The sequence below is a fragment of the Brienomyrus brachyistius genome, unplaced genomic scaffold, assembly GCF_023856365.1.
Source record: "Brienomyrus brachyistius isolate T26 unplaced genomic scaffold, BBRACH_0.4 scaffold87, whole genome shotgun sequence".
NCBI lineage: Eukaryota > Metazoa > Chordata > Actinopteri > Osteoglossiformes > Mormyridae > Brienomyrus > Brienomyrus brachyistius.
In genome coordinates this window covers 428,932-448,458 of record NW_026042362.1, presented here as the reverse complement: position 1 = coordinate 448,458, position 19,527 = coordinate 428,932, and the positions used below count along the sequence as shown (strand labels likewise).

Here is a 19,527-nt window from a genome sequence, read left to right as displayed (position 1 = left end):
TCCTGCCTTACATACCACGCATTCACCCAACACCCTAAAGAAAGTTTCAAGTTTGGCCTTTGTATTCCCTATATATTGATTTACTCATGGCTACTAGTCTCGATATCCAGATAGGTTATGTTTGTGTGTGTCCTTAGATAATCTTAGTGTTTAGCTACCCCTGCATACATGCTCTCATGATTGTCCCAGAGGAATCTTGAAAATTAAATTCTTTGTTTAAGAACCCCCCATTTTCCACATTCCTCTGTGGCCCTTATCTGATCTTTGTGTTCTGTTAGCACTTCTTTGTCCTCTACTAATCTGCATTAAAAGACTGAATTAATGTCCATATTATCAATTCTGGAGAGCAGATAATTGGGATAAGCCACACCAACCAAAATACGTTGTTCCCAGATGTGCAATTTAAATTGGTATTACCACAAACTAACGGCCACAACTATCTAAGGGTAAGATGTGCTATTTAAATGTGAATATGTCATGTAATGTCTGTACACATGATCCAAAGTAGCAACCTCTGTTGATGTATATGAATGGGATTTATTAACATGCATAATATCAGAAATTGTTAATTAATACAGATTGTATGAGGTGTGACCCCCCAGGCTGGTATGGCATGTTTGGTGTTAATCTGATGAAAAATCACTCCTGATTCCAAATCTGGTCAGTGGTTACCATGAAACTGTATGTTTCAAAGGTTACACCAGTTTAATGAAAATCATCGGTAAAGTGGTACCAGTCTAGTCATAAATAGCAAAAGGACTGAAAACCTGCCAACTAGATGATCAGCCATTGCTTCAGGTGTCGAATTCCTGGTCACCCCTATTCATGAACTTTAGACCATATAACATGGCACCTCAGAACAGAGCAGGGGGAAGAAGAGAGAGGAGCAGAGGAGAACATCAGCCCCGCAGAGGGAGGAGAAGAGAAGCCCCGGGAGAAGAGCAGCCCGTGAGAAGCCCTCCTGAAGCCTGCCGGTGAAGGCCTGCTACCCAACAGAGAACTGCAACCAAGACAGAGCCTTTCACCTTAAAGCTTCACAAGGAGAGAGAATCCAAGGGGCTCCACTCCAACAACCGCTCCAGACGCCGCGCCTTCTTGGGTGCTACCATTCCCTCAGCTCATCACCTCTGCGACCTACTGCCAAGACCCCCTCCACTCTGCTAACAAGTAAACCAGCTTCCTTTCATTCTAACAACCTAAGCTGTTCTGTTAGCCTGCTTTATGACTTTAGGGTCGTGTTTCCACAAACTGTGCTTGCTTTGCAGAACAGTATTTCCCTTTTAAGGTTACCCATTTTAAATCTGGTGTAGGATCACACATGCACATATCACAGAGCTTAAATTCCAGGTGGCCTGAGATAAGGCCTACCCTGGTACGAGAGGCACACATTGGCCTAGGCCTCAAAGGGGGGTTCGTGACCCCATACACACAGACACACTTAAACACACACAGATAACAAGGGAGGCCAGCACTCCAACTTTTATTGCTCAAAGTTTTAACGACCTACAGAGAACAGAGTGGACCCCAAGGACAGGGGTCCCTCGACTTGGCACACAACCCCCTCCCCAGACATCCTGCCTTACATACCACTCACCCAACACCCTAAAGAAAGTTTCTTTTAAGTTTGGCTGTTGTATATCTGTATATTTATTTACCCATGACTACTAGTCTCAATATACAGACAGGTTATGTTTGTAATGTGTCCTAACTTTCAAAGACTCTTTTTCTTTGACTGACTAACCTTCCCCCCCTTTTCTTTTCCACATTCCTCAGCAGCCCTTATCTGATCTTTGTATTCTACCATGTCTATGTAAGGGTAAGATGTGCTGTTGGAATGAGAATATGTCATATAATGTCTGTATAAAGGGTAACCTCTGATTGAGGTGCAACCTAGACCACTTAGACCAGGTATAACATAATGACATAATATAAGTAATCATAAATTAATCATTACAGATGGTATTCGGTGTGAACCGCTAGGCTGGTACGGCATGTTTGGTATCAAACCAATGGAAAATCACTCCAGTTTCCAAATCTGGTCAGTGGTTACCATGAATATATCAAAAGTTACACCTGCTTAACGAAAATCATCAATACAAGGGAAATCAGTCTGGTCATAAATCCCAAAAGGACTGATACAGACCCCCTTCCGAAAGCCCGCCAAATGGATGGTCAGCCATTGGTCCAGGAGTGGAATTCCTGGTCTCTCCTATACACAAACTTTACACTATAAAACCTGGCACCTCAGAACAAAGCCAGGGGAGGAGAAACAGAAGGGAGGCGAAAACAAAAGACCATCAGCCCAAAGAGAGGCAGAGAACATCAGCCCAGGAGAAAAGAAGCCCACAAGAAGCCCTCCTGAAGCCTGCCAGTGAAGGCCCAGCTGGACAGAGAACTGCAACCAAGCCCAAGCTTCACCAGGAGAGAGAATCAGAGGGGCTCCACTGCAACAACTGCTGCAAACACCGCGCCTCTCTGAGTGCCATCACCCGTCAGCTCCTCAGTCTCTGCAACCAACTGCCAAGACCCCCCCCCCACTCTGCAACCAAGTAAACAAACTTCCTTTCATTCTAACAACCTAAGCTGTTGTTAACCTGCTATATGACTTTAGGGTCGTGTTTCCGCAAACTGTGCTTGCTTTGCAGAACAGTTTTTCCCTTTTTAGGTTACTCATTTTAAATCTGGTCATTGCATTTTCATGATTACATCGTTTGTGTCCATTCCGTTATTTCATGTTTCTTGTTTGTTAGGTGTAATGTCTGTCTTATGTTAGTTGTAGGAGTAAATGCATGTCTTTCACACAACTTCAGCCTCCGTCATTGAGTGCTCACAATAGTCCCTGCCTCTGTGCGATCTGGCTACTAAGCTCTGAAACCTCAGCCTAAAATATCGTGAGACTCTCTCATCGGCCGTGAGGGGAGCTTTGCTACCGATCGTTTACATTACCTGGTGATGCAGCTCTCTGGACGAGCCTTCTAACCCAGGTTACTAAGCGATACTGGTAACTAGTGAATCCCATGTAAGTCTCACATTAACTGACTCATGGGGATTCGCAATTGAGTTTAGAGGAACCAACCATTCGGCATAATAATTAGTTAATAAACATAGTTAAATAATTAATTCAAATGTAATTAATTTCAAAACATATTGGTGGAGATATTAAAATTTACCTGAGCTAAATATTCCTACAATGGTGTCCCACAGGGATCAGTGCTGGGCCGCTACTGTACACTGTATATATTGGTCACATTATCAGAAATCATGCTGTTGGGTTTCATTGTTTTGCTGATGATACACAGTTATATATATCTGTTACGGATGATGCATCACAGCTCTCAGTTAGAAGACCGTCACCTAGATATCTGGTGCTGGATGGCAAATAATGTGATTATATTAGCCCTGTTCTATGCTCCCTTCACTGGCTTCCAGTTAAGTCTCGGATTAACTACAAAATACTGCTATTGATTTATAAAACACTGAATGGCCTTGTACCAGAATACCTTAGTAACCTGCTGGCCTTATACAACCCTCCTCGCTTTCTTCCATCATAAAGAGCAGGATATCTGTTAGTACCCAGGGTAGAAAGAGCTACGGCAGGCTGCAGAATTTTCTCTTATAGAGTTCTTCAGCCGTGGAATAGTCTTCCAGTGGATGTGCGGGATTCAGGATGACTTTTAATATTCAAGTCTACATAAAAAACACACCTGTTTAGTTTAGCTTATAGGGACTCTAGTTGTAGCTCTAGCTAACTGCTCACTCCCAGTCAGACCTATAGTGTGAAGTGTAGAGCTGGGTGGGGATCGGTGCCATTGGCTTTGGATAAACTGAACTGTCGGTCTGTCACTTTAGCTTCACACCCCCTTGTGGAATTGGAGTGCTGACATTCAGGGACTCCCCATGCCTGTGTTCCCACCTGCCTCTCCCTCCTACTTATGCTGCCATAGCCATATCTGCCGGAGCTTACATACTGCACTCACCTAACTGTTTGCACTGCCTCTAGTCTCCCCTACTTTGGCTAACTGCAAATTTAATTTCCCTACTCCCCCTGGGCTGTGCTGCCTGGAGACCCCGAATTTTAAGAATATCCTGCCTACCCTGCTGTCTGTGACGTCTCCACTACCTGTGACGTCCTTCTGGCCTGCTGCTGCCCCCTGGAGGATGGGCTCCCCCTTTGAGTCTGGTTAGGGTTAGGGCTTCCTCTGCTGCCCCCTGGAGGATGGGCTCCCCCTTTGAGTCTGGTTAGGGTTAGGGCTTCCTCTACTGCCCCCTGGAGGATGGGCTCCCCCTTTTAATCTGGTTCCTCCCAAGGATTCTTCTTTCTAGGGAGTTTTTCCTTGCCACTGTCATCTCTGACTTGCTCACTGGGGGCTTTGGGCAGGGATGCTGTAAAGTGCTTTGAGATGATGTAATGTTGTGAAAACACACTATATAAATAAAACTGAACTGAACTGAAATTGCATTCAGTGTTTGGTGGGGGGACAACTCAAAATGAGATCTGAACCAGCAACCTTCCGCTCATGGACACAGAATCCAAACCCAAAGAGTCACGCACCACACCCAGTATTTACAGAAATGCTTCCTACAGCATCCAGAACTGAAATGAATATGAGTGGTTTTCCCACTATTAATGAAAACTGGACCATTCTGAATGATGCTGTATCTTTGGTTATTTGTTACACAAAGGATGGTCATGGAAATCTTGTCTTTTTTGTTTTTACTACATCACTACCTTCAGTTAATATGAACTAGATTAAAAAGGAACCTTGTTGATAAAAGAGGGGAAATAAATTATATGTATACATATTCATTTTATATTTTAAACAATGTTTATCTATGTCTGCCAGACTAGATGTATCGTCACATCCTCAGTCAGCTGCAGCTGAGGCCAGCAGAGGGCGCCAGTGAGCAGCCAGAGACAGCAGTCATACGGAAGCTCCCAGCTCTGGGCTCCATCACATGAACACGCCTGCTGACAATAACACTCACATTCCACTTATACACCCTGTGGATAAAGAGCCCTCACTGTTTTTATAGCAGGTTAGGATGCTGTGCCTGTGATCAGAAGGCAGACTGGATGGGAATGGAAAACGTAGTAACAAACAAAAAGTGACATCACTACCTTCAGTCATTATAAAGTCTGTGGTCAGGATTAGCTACTGCTATACATCAGCTATAGCTGTGATTATCAAAATAAAACCCACTTATTGATCCATGAGGAGAAATATATAATATATATTACACATTTCAAACCATATTCATGTATAACTGCCTGACCAGACATGATTTCCCATCCCCACGTCACTTACAGAGCCGTCCTGGAGTTCTTGACCACAGGCAGCAGCCTGCAGTGCTCTTCATCTGATCTAATGTATTTCTTCAGATCAAACACATCCAGCTCCTCATCTGACATCAGCATCACAAAGGCCAGAGCTGAGTACTGTGCAGGTGAGAGGTCATCTGCTGAAATGTTTCCTGAATTCAGGTATCTTTGTACTTCCTCTACTAGAGAATTGTCACCAAGTTCATTCAGACAGTGGAAGAGGTTGATGGTCCTTTCTGGAGATAAATTCTCCTGTATTTTCTCCTTGATGTATTGGGCTGCTGTGATGGGGTGCCCCCCCGTCCTGGGTTGTTCCCTGCCTCGTGCCCATGGTTTCCGGAATAGGTTCAGGACTCTCAGAGAGCCTAACGGATGAATGGTTTGGAAAATGGATGGACGGATGTATTGGGATGTTTCCTTAATGGTTTGTGAGCAGGTTTCTGTCGGCCCCAGTAGCCTTTGTAACAGAGTCTTACTGGAGTCTGTTGAGAGGCCCAGGAGGAAGCGGAGGTAGAGGTCCAAGTGTCCATTCTTGCTCTCTAATGCCTGATTCACTGCAGTCTTCAGCAGGTCAGCTGATGAGTTTGACAGAAACACATATAAAGCAGCGAGATACTCCTGGATGCTCAGATGCACAAAGCAGTACACCTTCTCCTGGTACAACCCATACTCCTCTTTAAAGACTTCTGTGCACACTCCAGAGTAAACTGAAGCTTCAGTGACATCAATGTCATTCTCTGTCAGATCTTGCTTATAAAATATGAGATTGCCTTTCTCAAGGTTGTCAAAAGCCAATTTACCAAGTTTCAAAAGGAATTCCTTGCTGTTTTCATTTAGCTTGCTTTCATAGTTTTTCATATACTTGTCTTTTTTAAAACTTGCCTGATGAATCAGGAAGTGTGTGTACATTTCAGTCAGAGTCCTTGGGATTTCTCCCCTGTCATTCTCAGTAAAAAGCCTCTTAAGCACAGTGGCTGAAATCCAGCAGAACACAGGTATGTGGCACATGATGAGGAGGCTCCTTGATGATTTCACATGTGTGATTATCCTGCTGGCCAGGCTCTCATCGCTGAATCTCCTCCGGAAATACTCCTCCTTCTGGGCATCACTGAACCCTCGTATCTCTGTCACCCGGTGGATGTACTCAGGAGGTATCTGATTGGTTGCTGCTGGCCGGGAGGTTATCCAAAGGAGAGCAGATGGGAGCAGATTCCCCATAATGAGGTTAGTCAATAGTAGATCCAGTGACATTTTCGTTGTTACATCAAACCAACTCTCATTGTTCCGAAAATTTAGAGGAAGGCGACACTCATCCAGACCATCAAAGATGAACAAGACTTTGTACCCAAATAACTCAGTGGATTCAAGTGATTTCAGTTCTGGGACAAAGCGGTGAAGCAGTTCAATCAGACTGTATTCACCCTTAATCAAATTCAGGTCCCGGAAAGGAAGAGCAAATATGAAGTGAACATCCTGGTTTGCTTTTCCTTCTGCCCAGTCGAGAATAACTTTCTGCACAGAGACTGTTTTCCCGATACCTGCCACCCCTTTAGTGAGTACAGTTCTGATAGGTGTCTCACGCCCACATAAGGGTTTAAATATATCATTGCACTTGACTGTAGTATCTTCTGTTCGCCTTTTCTTGGATGCTGTTTCAATCTGTCTCACTTCATGTTCATCATTGACTCCTCCAGTCCCACCTTCAGTTATGTAGAGTTCTGTGTAAATCTCACTGAGAAGTATTCGCTGTCCTTCCTTAGCTTTCCCTTCATACACACACTCAAATTTCTCTTTCAAAGAGCATTTTATTTTGTGCAACATGAGTTGACCTGAAGAAAAATGAGAGGAAAATGCAAATTTTCACCGCGATCTTGACCAGAATGGGAGGAAGGATATATTACACACAGACACACGCACGCGCACACACACACAAACACACACATACGCACACACACACACAAACACACACACGCGCACACACACAAACACACACACGCACACACACACGAACAGAAACATACCCACACGCGCACACACACACACATGCGCACACACACACGCAAAGACACAAACACACACACGCACTATTTCACTGTGATAAATTTCACCTCATACATATTTCTTTCTGAAACACCACATACACGCACTGAACAGCATAAAGCTCTTACTCGTCTCCAACATGTCACTCTGCTCACTTTCTGCTTGGTTACCTGAAATAAGGAAGAACTTCAAATTCATTTCTTTCTTCAACATCAGTATTAAACAAACTCTTCATCATTTCTCTATATAATATATTAGTTTTTCATGAACTTAAAAAAAGTTACATTTTACATGAAATGCTAAAAATATCATTACACTTCTGCAGGTCTTCATTCAGTCTCTGAGCAAGGTCATTCAAGTTCATCTTCTTCAGGATCTCAAGCGTGACTTTGAGAGCCCCGGCTTTACTGTAGGAATTCATCATCATTTCGGCGAAATCTGTTCTGCCCAAGGTTTTCATCTGACCCTTGGGAAGGGGCTTTAACTCTTTATTCACTGGGAGACGCAGTTTAAACTCCTTCAACTCTTCATCACTGAGATCATTTAGATAATCCAGCAAGAGGTCAGTGAGCGAGGTCTGGGTCTGCAGAAGTTGGAGATGTGTTTTTGAGATGTCACAAACCTGTACATGGTCACTCCCACACATACACTGTCCTTTCTGTTAACAGAAGGCAGGTTTCCTGTTCACAGTCTTATGTGGCTGCTGGAGACACCTGCTATGATTCATTCATTACTATAAGAAGCACATGTGTGTGCTTATGTTCTGCATCATTATTAAACCTTTATTTAACCAGGTTAGACTCACTGATTTTCAAAATCTCTTTTGAAAGAGAGACGCGTCCAAGATAGACAACAAGAAAAATAGTTTAAGACCCAACAGATCACATTAACGCAATGATGGCAAAATCAGCATAGACTAATATACACTAACACAGCATCCTATATTATTATACATATTTATGATTGAGTTATTCTGTTACATTATGTCCGTAACATTTGGTGCAGTGCAGTATGCTAAGGAAGTAGCTTGGGGAAGAGCACTGCTGAGAGTGAGCTTTTTGTCTGATAAGTTATTCTGTTCTGTTACAGTCCGTCTGTAACATTTGGTGCAGTGCAGTAAGGAAGTAGCTGAAGGAAGAGCACTGCAGAGAGTGAGGTTTTGTCTGCTTAATTATTCTGTTCTGTTACAATCCGTCTGTAACATTTGGTGCAGTGCGGTATGGTAAGGAAGTAGCTGAAGGAAGAGCACTGTAGAGAGTGAACTATTGGTCTGCTAAGTTATTCTGTTCTGTTACAGTACGTCTGTAACATTTGGTGCAGTGCAGTAAGGAAGTAGCTGAAGGAAGAGCACTGCAGAGAGTGAACTTTTGGTCTGCTAAGTTACTGTGTTCTGTTACAGTACGTCTGTAACACTTGGTGCATTGCGATATGGTAAGGAAGTAACCTGAGGAAGAGCACTACAGTGAGCTATTTGTCTGCTAAGTTATTCTGTTCTGTTACAGTCCATCTGTAACATTTGGTGCAGTGCAGTAAGGAAGTAGCTGGAGGAAGAGCACTGTAGAGAGTGAACTTTTCGTCTGTTATTTTCAACAACCTTCAGCTGAAAACAGTTACTCAGCTTAAGTTCTCCTGCCTTTCAGTGTCTGGTATTCATGGACAACATCCATCACAGACTGAAATGTTATAGCCAAACCTCTACATGGGAATGGTGATCCATCGCTTAGATGATTATGGTTGTACATAAACCGGTTTCCGTGTTTCACAATCTGACTCTGTAATAAAAACCAAAAGTAATGTTAGCTTTATATTCAATAGTCAGTTCACCAACTGTCAACCACAGCAGCCTTCCAACTATATGGTCTGTAGGGCTGTATATGTCACAGGCCAGGATTAACAGACTACATTACCCAGACTGCTCCTGTCTTCATCTGAGTTTGAAATTCCCTTGTTCTTTGAATTGTTTGCACCTGTCGGTTTCATTACTCACCTTACTCACAAAAGTACTCCATTACAAACAGAGGTGGAAGATTCAGGTCCGCAATGTACAAATCCAGACGATTTTGTTTCAACCAACCACACTGAAAATAAAAATTATTTTTTCTCATTTGAATCATGTACAGTGGTTCTACACACCTAAAATTTTGAAAACGAATCATTCTTCTTAAATTAACTTTGTTGTCTGAGAACAGAACATTTCTCACATTTTCTCGCATCTAATTCAACTGAATTGGTTTCCTAGACGGCATTACATTATTTATCAGGACTGAGAGAAGGTGACAGCTCCCCTAGTGGCAATAGGAGTGCATCTCCCTAGAACAGATGTAATCGGTGGCAGTATCATTGCTTTTAGACTGTGGCTTGGGATAGAAGAACTCATTTGATACTCAGATTTTTACTAGACTAAATATTTAGAAGCCCACCGTTATCAAGGATGGTATATCAGGAACATTAGTCGGTAACATTTTACTTGAGGGTACATTATGGACGGGCTGCTTGATACACCATGTTGAATCACGTGTCGAGTTTTCAAAGCAATAGTGCTTGGAGGCCCCGCACAGAGCTTTACCTTGGAGGGTGACTCATATAATAAAGCATGCTGTGCTTATTTACACAGTGCCCTTCACCTTTGTATTGTTTCAGTTACATTCCCACGTAAAAAATAAGTCTGTCTTGTACTTCCAGCTGTTTCGTTGGTTGCTTTTACTGCGATAGTGTTTGATATTACAGCTATTCAGTACATAAATATGAAAAATGTAAGCAAGAGACCCAGGTCTCCAGTATGAGAGCATTTCCATTTACAACCGCCCACGAAGGTTATGTGTACTGGCAAGCACATCCCCCATCTCCATACACTGGCCCATAGATATCTAGCTCTACCAGCAACCTCTGTGCTTTGTGTCCGTATCTTTTCAAAAGTTGAAGATGTCATTTAAAAAGATGCAGGTTCAGTCCCAGTACAGCAGAACAAATCAATTTCGTAAATAAAACATGTAAGTCAATATCTGCGTATTTGTGTTTTTCAGTTTGCATGTACAGTACTCAGTAAGACAAACCCATTAAACCTCGACTTTTGCATCTCTTGTTAAGTCATAATGACCCTCATACACGGAAAGTTATGCATATGGCCAGGCAGTTTGAGGATGATGGCGGAGGAGAAGATCTAGGTCCAGTCTTGCCTGCCAGCTGTTTCACTGGAGATGTCACTTGGAGGAAAGAGGAAGCCGTTAAGGCAGTGCAGCATTTGTCATGGTTCCTGTGGGATCCCCACCAAACCAGCTTTTCGTTCCTGAGTTCCTGCATATCCAGACTCTCCAGTGGGGACATTCCTCCCCTTTCGCCTGTCATCCCGGGATCCAGTGAACCTGAACCCTGCTTGAACAGTGTCTCTGGTTGCCCACCATGCTCCAGGTTATCTGCAGCTTTGCTGCTGCCTGTTCTATCTATGTGCAAAATGAGAAACCCTGTCGAGCTCCAGCCGGGTTGCTGCAATCGCTTCCTGCACCTCATTTCCCGTGGTTCCATATTGCCCTAGAATTCATCATTGGATTGCCTCCATCCAGGGGTTTTATTGGGGTCCTCACAGTGGTGAACCGCTCTTCAAAGGCTGTACAGTTTGTGTAACTAAGTTACCTTCAGGGAAGGAGACAGCTCAGCTCCTTCTTGATCATGTTTTCCGACTCCTTTGTCTGCCGACGGATGTCGTTTCTGACAGGGGTCCGCAGTTTTGCAGGCGATCTTGTAGACTGTTCGTGATTCCCTCAGTCTCTCTTCAGGGTCGCACCCTCAGACTAATGGACAAACAGAGCGAGTCAGTCAGGATTTAGGGAGAATGCTACGATGGCTGGCCTCCCGCTCTCCAAGCACCCGGAATCTCTGCTTGTGTTGGGCTGAATATGCAGATAATTCACTCTCAGTGTCTTCTATAGGCCTGTCCCCATTTCAGTGCTGTCTGGGTTACCAGTCCCCATTGTTCCCTGCATTGGAGGAGGAGGTCATGGTCCCGTCAGTTCATCAATTCCTGCACTGCAATCAATGGACCTGGACACTGGCTTGGCGGTTACTGCTGCTTTCTTAGCAGCAAATGGCAGCTTTTGCATCAGGGACCTGTCACAGGAACCCTCCTTTTGGGTGGGTCAGCGGGTTTGGAACCTGCCTTTACATATCAGTCGTTGCTGTCATATCAAGCTGGCTCCCTGTCTCGTGGTTCCATTCCCCATTACGAAGGTTGTCAGCCCCACTGCAGTGCATCTGAAGGTGCCAGTGTCCATGTGTCAAATCCACCCTACGATCCATGTTTCCCTGATCAAGCCCCATGCCGTCAGCCTGCCTCTGTGCAACCTGTATTTTTTTAGTGCAGCATCTTTCTTGAAACAGACCAATGAACATGGAGCCATGCCTGCCTTCTGCACCCTGGCAGGACGTCGAAGCTGAAATTATATAAAACTCATTTTATAGATTATTCGGCAAAAGTATTTTTTTTGGCTCCATTATGTAAATTTATGAATGTGAAATTTTTCTTAGCAGCTGTCAATAAGGCAGATCACGCATTATGTCAATTTAAGGTGGAACGGATTTTGTAAATAAGAAAGCAGCCTGGTAACCTTTAGTAGGTACTCACTGGCTCACAGCCTGGTAGCCTTTAGTAGGTACTCACTGGCTCACAGCCTGGTAGCCTTTAGTAGGTACTCACTGGCTCACAGCCTGGTAACCTTTAGTAGGTACTCAATGGCTCACAGCCTGGTAGCCTTTAGTAGGTACTCCCTGGCTTACGGCCTGGTAGCCTTTAGTAGGTACTCACTGGCTCACGGCCTGGTAGCCTTTAGTAGGTACTCACTGGCTCACAGCCTGGTAGCCTTTAGTAAGTATTCACTGGCTCACAGCCTGGTAGCCTTTAGTAGGTACTCACTGGCTCACAGCCTGGTAGCCTTTAGTAGGTACTCACTGGCTCACAGCCTGGTAGCTTCTAGTAGGTACTCACTGGCTCGCAGCCTGGTAGCTTTTAGTAGGTACTCACTGGCTCACAGCCCGGTAGTGTTTAGTAAGTACTCACTGGCTCACAGCTTGGTAGCCTTTAGTAAGTACTCACTGGCTCACAGCCTGGTAGCTTTTAGTAGGTACTCACTGACTTACGGCCTGGTAGCCTTTAGTAGGTACTCACTGGCTCACAGCCTGGTAGCCTTTAGTAGGTACTCACTGGCTCACAGCCTGGTAGCCTTTAGCAAGTACTCACTGGCTCACAGCCTGGTAGCTTTTAGTAGGTACTCACTGGCTCACAGCCTGGTAGCTTTTAGTAGGTACTCACTGGCTCACAGCCTGGTAGCCTTTAGTAAGTACTCAATGGCTCACAGCCTGGTAGCCTTTAGTAAGTACTCACTGGCTCACAGCCTGGTAACTTTTAGTAGGTACTCACTGACTTATGGCCTGTTAGCCTTTAGTAGGTACTCACTGGCTCCCAGCCTGGTAGCCTTTAGTAGGTACTCACTGGCTCACAGCCTGGTAGCTTTTAGCAGGTACTCACTGGCTCACAATCTGGTAGCCTTTTATAGGTACTCACTGGCTTACGGCCTGGTAGCCTTTAGTAGCTACTCACTGACTTACGGCCTGGTAGCTTTTAGTAGCTACTCACTGGCTCACAGCCTGGTAGCCTTTAGTAGGTACTCACTGGCTCACAGCCTGGTAGCCTTTAGTAGGTACTCACTGGCTCACAGCCTGGTAGCCTTTAGTAGGTACTCAATGGCTTACGGGCTGGTAGCCTTTAGTAGGTACTCACTGGCTTGCAGCCTGGTAGCCTTTAGTAGGTACTCACTGACTTATGGCCTGGTAGCCTTTAGTAGGTACTCACTGGCTCACGGCCTGGTAGCTTTTAGTAGGTACTCACTGGCTCACGGCCTGGTAGCCTTTAGTTGGTACTCCCTGGCTTACGGCCTGGTAGCCTTTAGTAGGTACTCAATGGCTTACGGGCTGGTAGCCTTTAGTAGGTACTCACTGGCTTGCAGCCTGGTAGCCTTTAGTAGGTACTCACTGACTTACAACCTGTACTCGCGGCACGTGATTTTAAACTTATGATCTGCCCTGAAATTTTGTAACTTTTTTTCAGACTGCAGTAAACTGCAGATAATTGAATCCATGGACCCTACTGTAACTCTAAATTAATAATGCCGTCAATTTTAATACCTGTGAATCTGGCACATTTTAAGGTCTAAAATTCAGAGGATTAGATTACAGACTTTTTATGGACCCACAGATACCCTGTATATGATTCGCTCCATGTCAAGTGAAGTGTTATCCGGAATAATACCAACGATGAGAGTCTTCACTCAGATCTTCAACAGATCCCTGGAGCTGTATGAAGTTCCCACCTGCTTCAAACGCACCACCACAATCCCGGTTCGCAAGAAAGCCTTCATCACTGGACTGAATGACTACAGAGCTGTCGCCCTGACATCACTACTCATGAAGTCGCTTGAACGTCTGGTGTTGGCCCATCTGAAGAAGGCCTCAGGACACCCGCTGGACCCCCTGCAGTTTTCCCACCAGGCACACATGGGCGCAGTGGCTCGGTGCTCTTCATTTCACTGTTTCATGTGGAAGTGTGTGAGTATTGCTACTTCTCCTAGCAAATGAAAATTTCATCTGAAACAACAGACACATTTCCTCCTCCTCTTATTAGACAGACAATTGAGACTACAGGTTCCAGCATATTAGAGATTATGAATGTTAGCCTTGCCTCAGGTGTTGTGCCAACGAAATTTAAGCATGCTGTTGTACAGCCGTAGATTAAAAAACCTAACTTAGACACGTCAATCCTTTCTAACTACAGACCCATCTCAAAACTTCCTTTTTTATCTAAAGTTCTTGAGAAACTTGTGCTTCAACAACTGCAGTCTTTTATAGATACACATAACATCCTGGAACCTCTCCAATCTGGTTTTAAAGTCCTCCACAGCACTGAATCAGCATTACTTAAGGTATTTAGTGATCTATTACTAGCTACTGACTCTGGAGATTCTGCTATCCTTATCCTTCTTGATCTCACCACTGCACTTGACACTGTAGATCATGCCATATTAATCTCCTGTCTGGAGCACTACGTTGGTATCAGAGGGCTGCTGTGGAATGGTTTAGGTCATACCCGGTACTGTCTGCCTAGATGGAATGTTTTTGTTTTTGTGAATGTTTTTATTTTTTATTTATTTATTTTATTTCCGTTCATTTTTTATGTTTTTATTTTTGTATGTTCTGTTTGTTTATCAGATCGTATTTCCTTGCTTGTCGAGCACTTTGGTCAACTGTTATTGTTGTTTTTAAAGTGCTTTGTAAATAAACGTGACTTGACTTATAAACGGCAGAAATGTGATGATACCTGTTTTCATTCCAGAATGTACGCATTACAGATGCCACCGTAGACCGTATCCCCTGAGGCTACACGGTCCGTCCACTAGCTCCAGCCAAACTTAGACCATGGTTGATAAGATGCTCCACAACTGTTCTCTGTGTGCTCCTCTCTCTCTACTCCTGTCCTGAGCGCCATTTTCTCTGTGTGCTCCTCTCCCTCTACTCCTGCCCCTGAACCCCATGTTCTCTGTGTGCTCCTCTCCCTCTACTCCTGCCCCTGAGCCCCATGTTCTCTGTGTGCTCCTCTCCCTCTACTCCTGTCCTGAGCCCCATGTTCTCTGTGTGCTCCTCTCCCTCTACTCCTGTCCTGAGCCCCATGTTCTCTGTGTGCTCCTCTCCCTCTACTCCTGTCCTGAGCGCCATGTTCTCTGTGCGCTCCTCTCCCTCTACTCCTGCCCTGAGCCCCATGTTCTCTGTGTGCTCCTCTCCCTTTACACCTGCCCCTGAGCCCCATATTCTCTGTGTGCTCCTCTCCCTCTACTCCTGCCCCTGAGCCCCATATTCTCTGTGTGCTCCTCTCCCTCTACTCCTGTCCTAAGCGCTATGTTATCCGTGTGCTCCTCTCCCTCTACTCCGGTCCTGAGCCCCATGTTCTCTGTGTGCTCCTCTCCCTCTACTCCTGCCCCTGAGCCCCAAGTTCTCTGTGTGCTCCTCTCCCGCTACTCCTGCCCCTGAGCCCCATGTTCTCTGTGTACTCCTCTCCCTCTACCCCTGCCCCTGAGCCCCATGTTCTCTGTATGCTCCTCTCCCTCTACTCCTGTCCCTGAGCCCCATGTTCTTTGTGTGCTCCTCTCCCGCTACTCCTGCCCCTGAGCCCCATGTTCTCTGTGTGCTCCTCTCCCTCTACTCCTGCCCCTGAGCCCCATGTTCTCTGTGTGCTCCTCTCCCGCTACTCCTGCCCCTGAGCCCCATGTTCTCTGTGTACTCCTCTCCCTCTACCCCTGCCCCTGAGCCCCATGTTCTCTGTATGCTCCTCTCCCTCTACTCCTGTCCTGAGCGCCATGTTCTCTGTGTGCTCCTCTCCCGCTACTCCTGCCCCTGAGCCCCATGTTCTCTGTGTACTCCTCTCCCTCTACCCCTGCCCCTGAGCCCCATGTTCTCTGTATGCTCCTCTCCCTCTACTCCTGTCCCTGAGCCCCATGTTCTCTGTGTACTCCTCTCCCTCTACCCCTGCCCCTGAGCCCCATGTTCTCTGTATGCTCCTCTCCCTCTACTCCTGTCCCTGAGCCCCATGTTCTCTGTGTGCTCCTCTCCCGCTACTCCTGCCCCTGAGCCCCATGTTCTCTGAGTGCTCCTCTCCCGCTACTCCTGCCCCTGAGCCCCATGTTCTCTGTGTACTCCTCTCCCTCTACCCCTGCCCCTGAGCCCCATGTTCTCTGTATGCTCCTCTCCCTCTACTCCTGTCCCTGAGCCCCATGTTCTCTGTGTGTTCCTCTCCCTCTACCCCTGCCCCTGAGCCCTATGTTCTCTGTGTGCTCCTCTCTCTCCACTCCTGCCCCTGAGCTCCATGATCTCTGTGTCCTCCTCTTCCTGTACTCCTGCCCCTGAGCCCCCTGTTCTCTGTGTTCCTCTCCCTCTACTCCTGCCCCTGAGCCCCATGTTCTCTCTGTGCTCCTCTCCCTCTACTCCTGCCCCTGAGCCCCATGTTCTCTCTGTGCTCCTCTCCCTCTACTCCTGCCCCTGAGCCCCATGTTCTCTGTGTCCTCCTCTTCCTGTACTCCTGCCCCTGAGCCCCATGTTCTCTGTGTTCCTCTCCCTCAACTCCTGCCCCTGAGCCCCATGTTCTCTCTGTGCTCCTCTCCCTCCACTCCTGCCCCTGAGCCCCATGTTCTCTGTGTGTTCCTCTCCCTCTACCCCTGCCCCTGAGCCCTATGTTCTCTGTGTGCTCCTCTCTCTCCACTCCTGCCCCTGAGCCCCATGTTCTCTCTGTGCTCCTCTCCCTTTACTCCTGCCCCTGAGCCCTATGTTCTCTGTGTGCTCCTCTCCCTTTACTCCTGCCCCTGAGCCCCATGTTCTCTGTGTGGTCCTCTCCCCCTTGCCATACCACACATTCAGACACCACGTCTTCTCACAAATCTCGCTTCTTTACCTGACACCTTCTTCCTGCTCCATGATCAGCACTGTTCACTGGGTTAAACATGAGCGTCATATTAGCTTCTGTGTAATTACTGCAGTGCCATGACAGTCACCAGTAATACAAGATTCAGAGCGTGTGCTTCCATTGGTTTCAGTTACGCCTGTTCTGCTTCTGTTTGCTTTCAATTGAAGGACAATTTACTACTAACCCTGATAGTGTGTAATTGGCCTTGCTTATACATTCGTATCTGAAAACAGTTTAAAGTGATTTATTTGAAAACACCATTGCAATGCTGGACAGTATTAAGGTGACTGAGTGATCTGTAATTATGACTGAACAAAATACAACCTGTTTCCATGAGTAGGATAAGTAATGCATCAACACAATGACAAAACATCTTTAGTGTGCAAAAACACAATGAGAAATGCTAATTCAGGTGAGGAAATGCATAACTGCTTTGAAAATTGTTAAGAGTAAGGAAAGTAAGGAGAATGACATTCCTGATATGTATGAATGTGGTGTGTGAATGGGTGAATGTGAGGCATAAAATGTAAAGCGCTTTGAGTACTCGAAAGCGCTATATAAATGCAGTCCATTTACCATTCCTGATGTGAAAATTTTGTCAAAGCAATTGAGAAAAACTATAAAATACTAATATTTAAAGTCATGTTACCATTTACTGACTGCAAATTCCTATACATTAATGGCAGAACCCCCAAACGGAATGTCACCATTTATATATTATAAGAAAATCTCACCATTTTCTTATAATTCATGAATACTGGATAAAGACAACAATGTTAACGCAAAGTTTAAACGCTCAGTATATACAGATACTTAGGTATGTTGTTTCGTGTGAGGATTCAAAGGAAACGGAGCTATAATTTAGAGGGCAGGTAAAAACAAATAAATTTGACTGACAGACAGAATGACACATAGATTGATGCATTTTTGCTACCATCTGTCCTCTTACGTGCTGGGATTCTGTGCTCAGGCTGTTTAGACACGTCCAGCAAGCTCTCTATCAACGGAAATATGTGTGACATGTATAAGCATGAAGAAAAGAAACCCCTCTGTCTGTCACTATTAGCACACTGTTCTATTCAGGGGCGATTCAAGGATTTCACTCAGGGGGGCTCAGCCATCCTGAAGAAATACGAGACTCTGTACAGGAATCACTGTTTTTCTGGGGGGGCTAAGACAAAACACAAGGCAGCTGAACCTGCACCCCCCCCCCCCCCAAATAGGGTCTAGAACCACCTGATGTAGTAATTACTGTGTAAGTAAGAATACCCCACAAAAACCTGATAGAGGAACACTGAGACACACACGCAAAGAGAGTTATGGCTAATAGGAACATTCTTATCTGACTAATTATAGTCGTTTAAAATAAATTCATAAAAGTTTTCAACATTTTTGTTACTTGAATCTTCAGCATTCCACACTTCTAGCCCTCAAATTAAAAACAATAAAGGCTATTAAAATAACTGATGTCATTTTGCTAAATTTGTCAGTCTTACCTTGAATGGTAACTGGCTGGGGAGGCAGACGTACAGTATGTAGGTGACTGGCGTTGTAGAGAGAATCACCGCGGTGCAGCGATTTCCTTATTCTGCAGGTAAGGGGCGGAGCAGCAACAAACACTATCAGGTTAAAAAGTTAAAATACTTTTTAAAGTTGTATTTCGATTTTTATACTTTACTTTGTACTGCTTTCTTTTTGTACTTTATTTTGTCTTGCTTTATAGAGCTGCTCTTCTTATACTTGAAGGAAATAAAATGCTTTACTTTGCTATGAGATACAGTTTATTTTAGTATGTTACAAAAACTTAACAACTGGCTGAAATGAGCTGTTTTGTAGGGGTCACATTATCTGTCTCTGGCCCAATCGCCTGTCCAGCAGAGGGTCTGCAGCTGTGAGGAGAAGTGGGGGGGCAGATAACAGGACCATGATTAGTGCTAGTGTCCAGAAAGCTGTGGAATTGAATCCTGAGGCCGGATGACTAATAATATAAAAGATGAACCTTTGAGCCTTAATTCCAGCTGCTCATCGGGCGCTTCATGCTGGCCGACCTTGGGCTCTGACCCCAAAGGCTGTGTCTCACACAGAAAGCAGGGCTGGGATCTATGTCAGTGCCCAGATGGTTGTGGGATTAAATCCTGTGGCCAGTTGAGTAATCATATAAAAGCTGAACCTTTGAGTCTTAATCCCAGCTGCCCCAGGAGTGCTGTATGCTGGCAAACCCTGAGCTCTGACCCCAAAGGCTGTGTCTCACACAGAGAGCAGGACTGATCTGTATGTCAGTGCCCAGATGGTTGTGGGATTGAATCCTGTGGCCAGCTGAGTAATCATATTAATGCTGAATCTTTGAGTCTTAATCCCAGCTGCCCCAGGAGTGCTGCATGCTGGCCAACCCTGGGCTCTGACCCCAAAGGCTGTGTCTCACACAGAAAGCAGGGCTGGGATCTATGTCAGTGCCCAGATGGTTGTGGGATTGAATCCTGTGGCCAGCTGAGTAATCATATAAATGCTGAACCTTTGAGTCTTAATCCCAGCTGCCCCAGGAGTGCTGTATGCTGGCAAACCCTGAGCTCTGACCCCAAAGGCTGTGTCTCACACAGAGAGCAGGACTGATCTGTATGTCAGTGCCCAGATGGTTGTGGGATTGAATCCTGTGGCCAGCTGAGTAATAATA

General features: G+C 45.3%; 1 protein-coding gene across 19 annotated transcripts in view; it reads right to left on the bottom strand.

Moving 5' to 3' along the window:
- LOC125727125 (NACHT, LRR and PYD domains-containing protein 12-like) overlaps positions 1-18,427 on the bottom strand; it is a 120,960-nt gene extending 102,533 nt beyond the window's left edge. For 12 of the 19 annotated variants that reach the window (XR_007388550.1, XR_007388551.1, XM_049003839.1 and 9 more), the window contains exons 1-3: positions 7,676-10,276; positions 7,489-7,530; positions 5,307-7,149 (exon numbers count right to left, since the gene is read on the bottom strand). Coding sequence is in view for 17 of the 19 variants with exons in the window: in XM_049003839.1 (XP_048859796.1) it covers positions 5,307-7,149; positions 7,489-7,530; positions 7,676-8,006 (2,216 nt within the window). In the remaining 2 variants the exon portion in view is untranslated. Of the gene's footprint in view, positions 1-5,306; positions 7,150-7,488; positions 7,531-7,675; positions 10,277-10,990; positions 11,149-18,352 lie in introns of those variants that run through there. The other 7 variants (XM_049003845.1, XM_049003841.1, XM_049003842.1 and 4 more) reach the window with 7 other exon arrangements.
- Between the last annotated feature and the right edge of the window lie 1,100 nt (positions 18,428-19,527).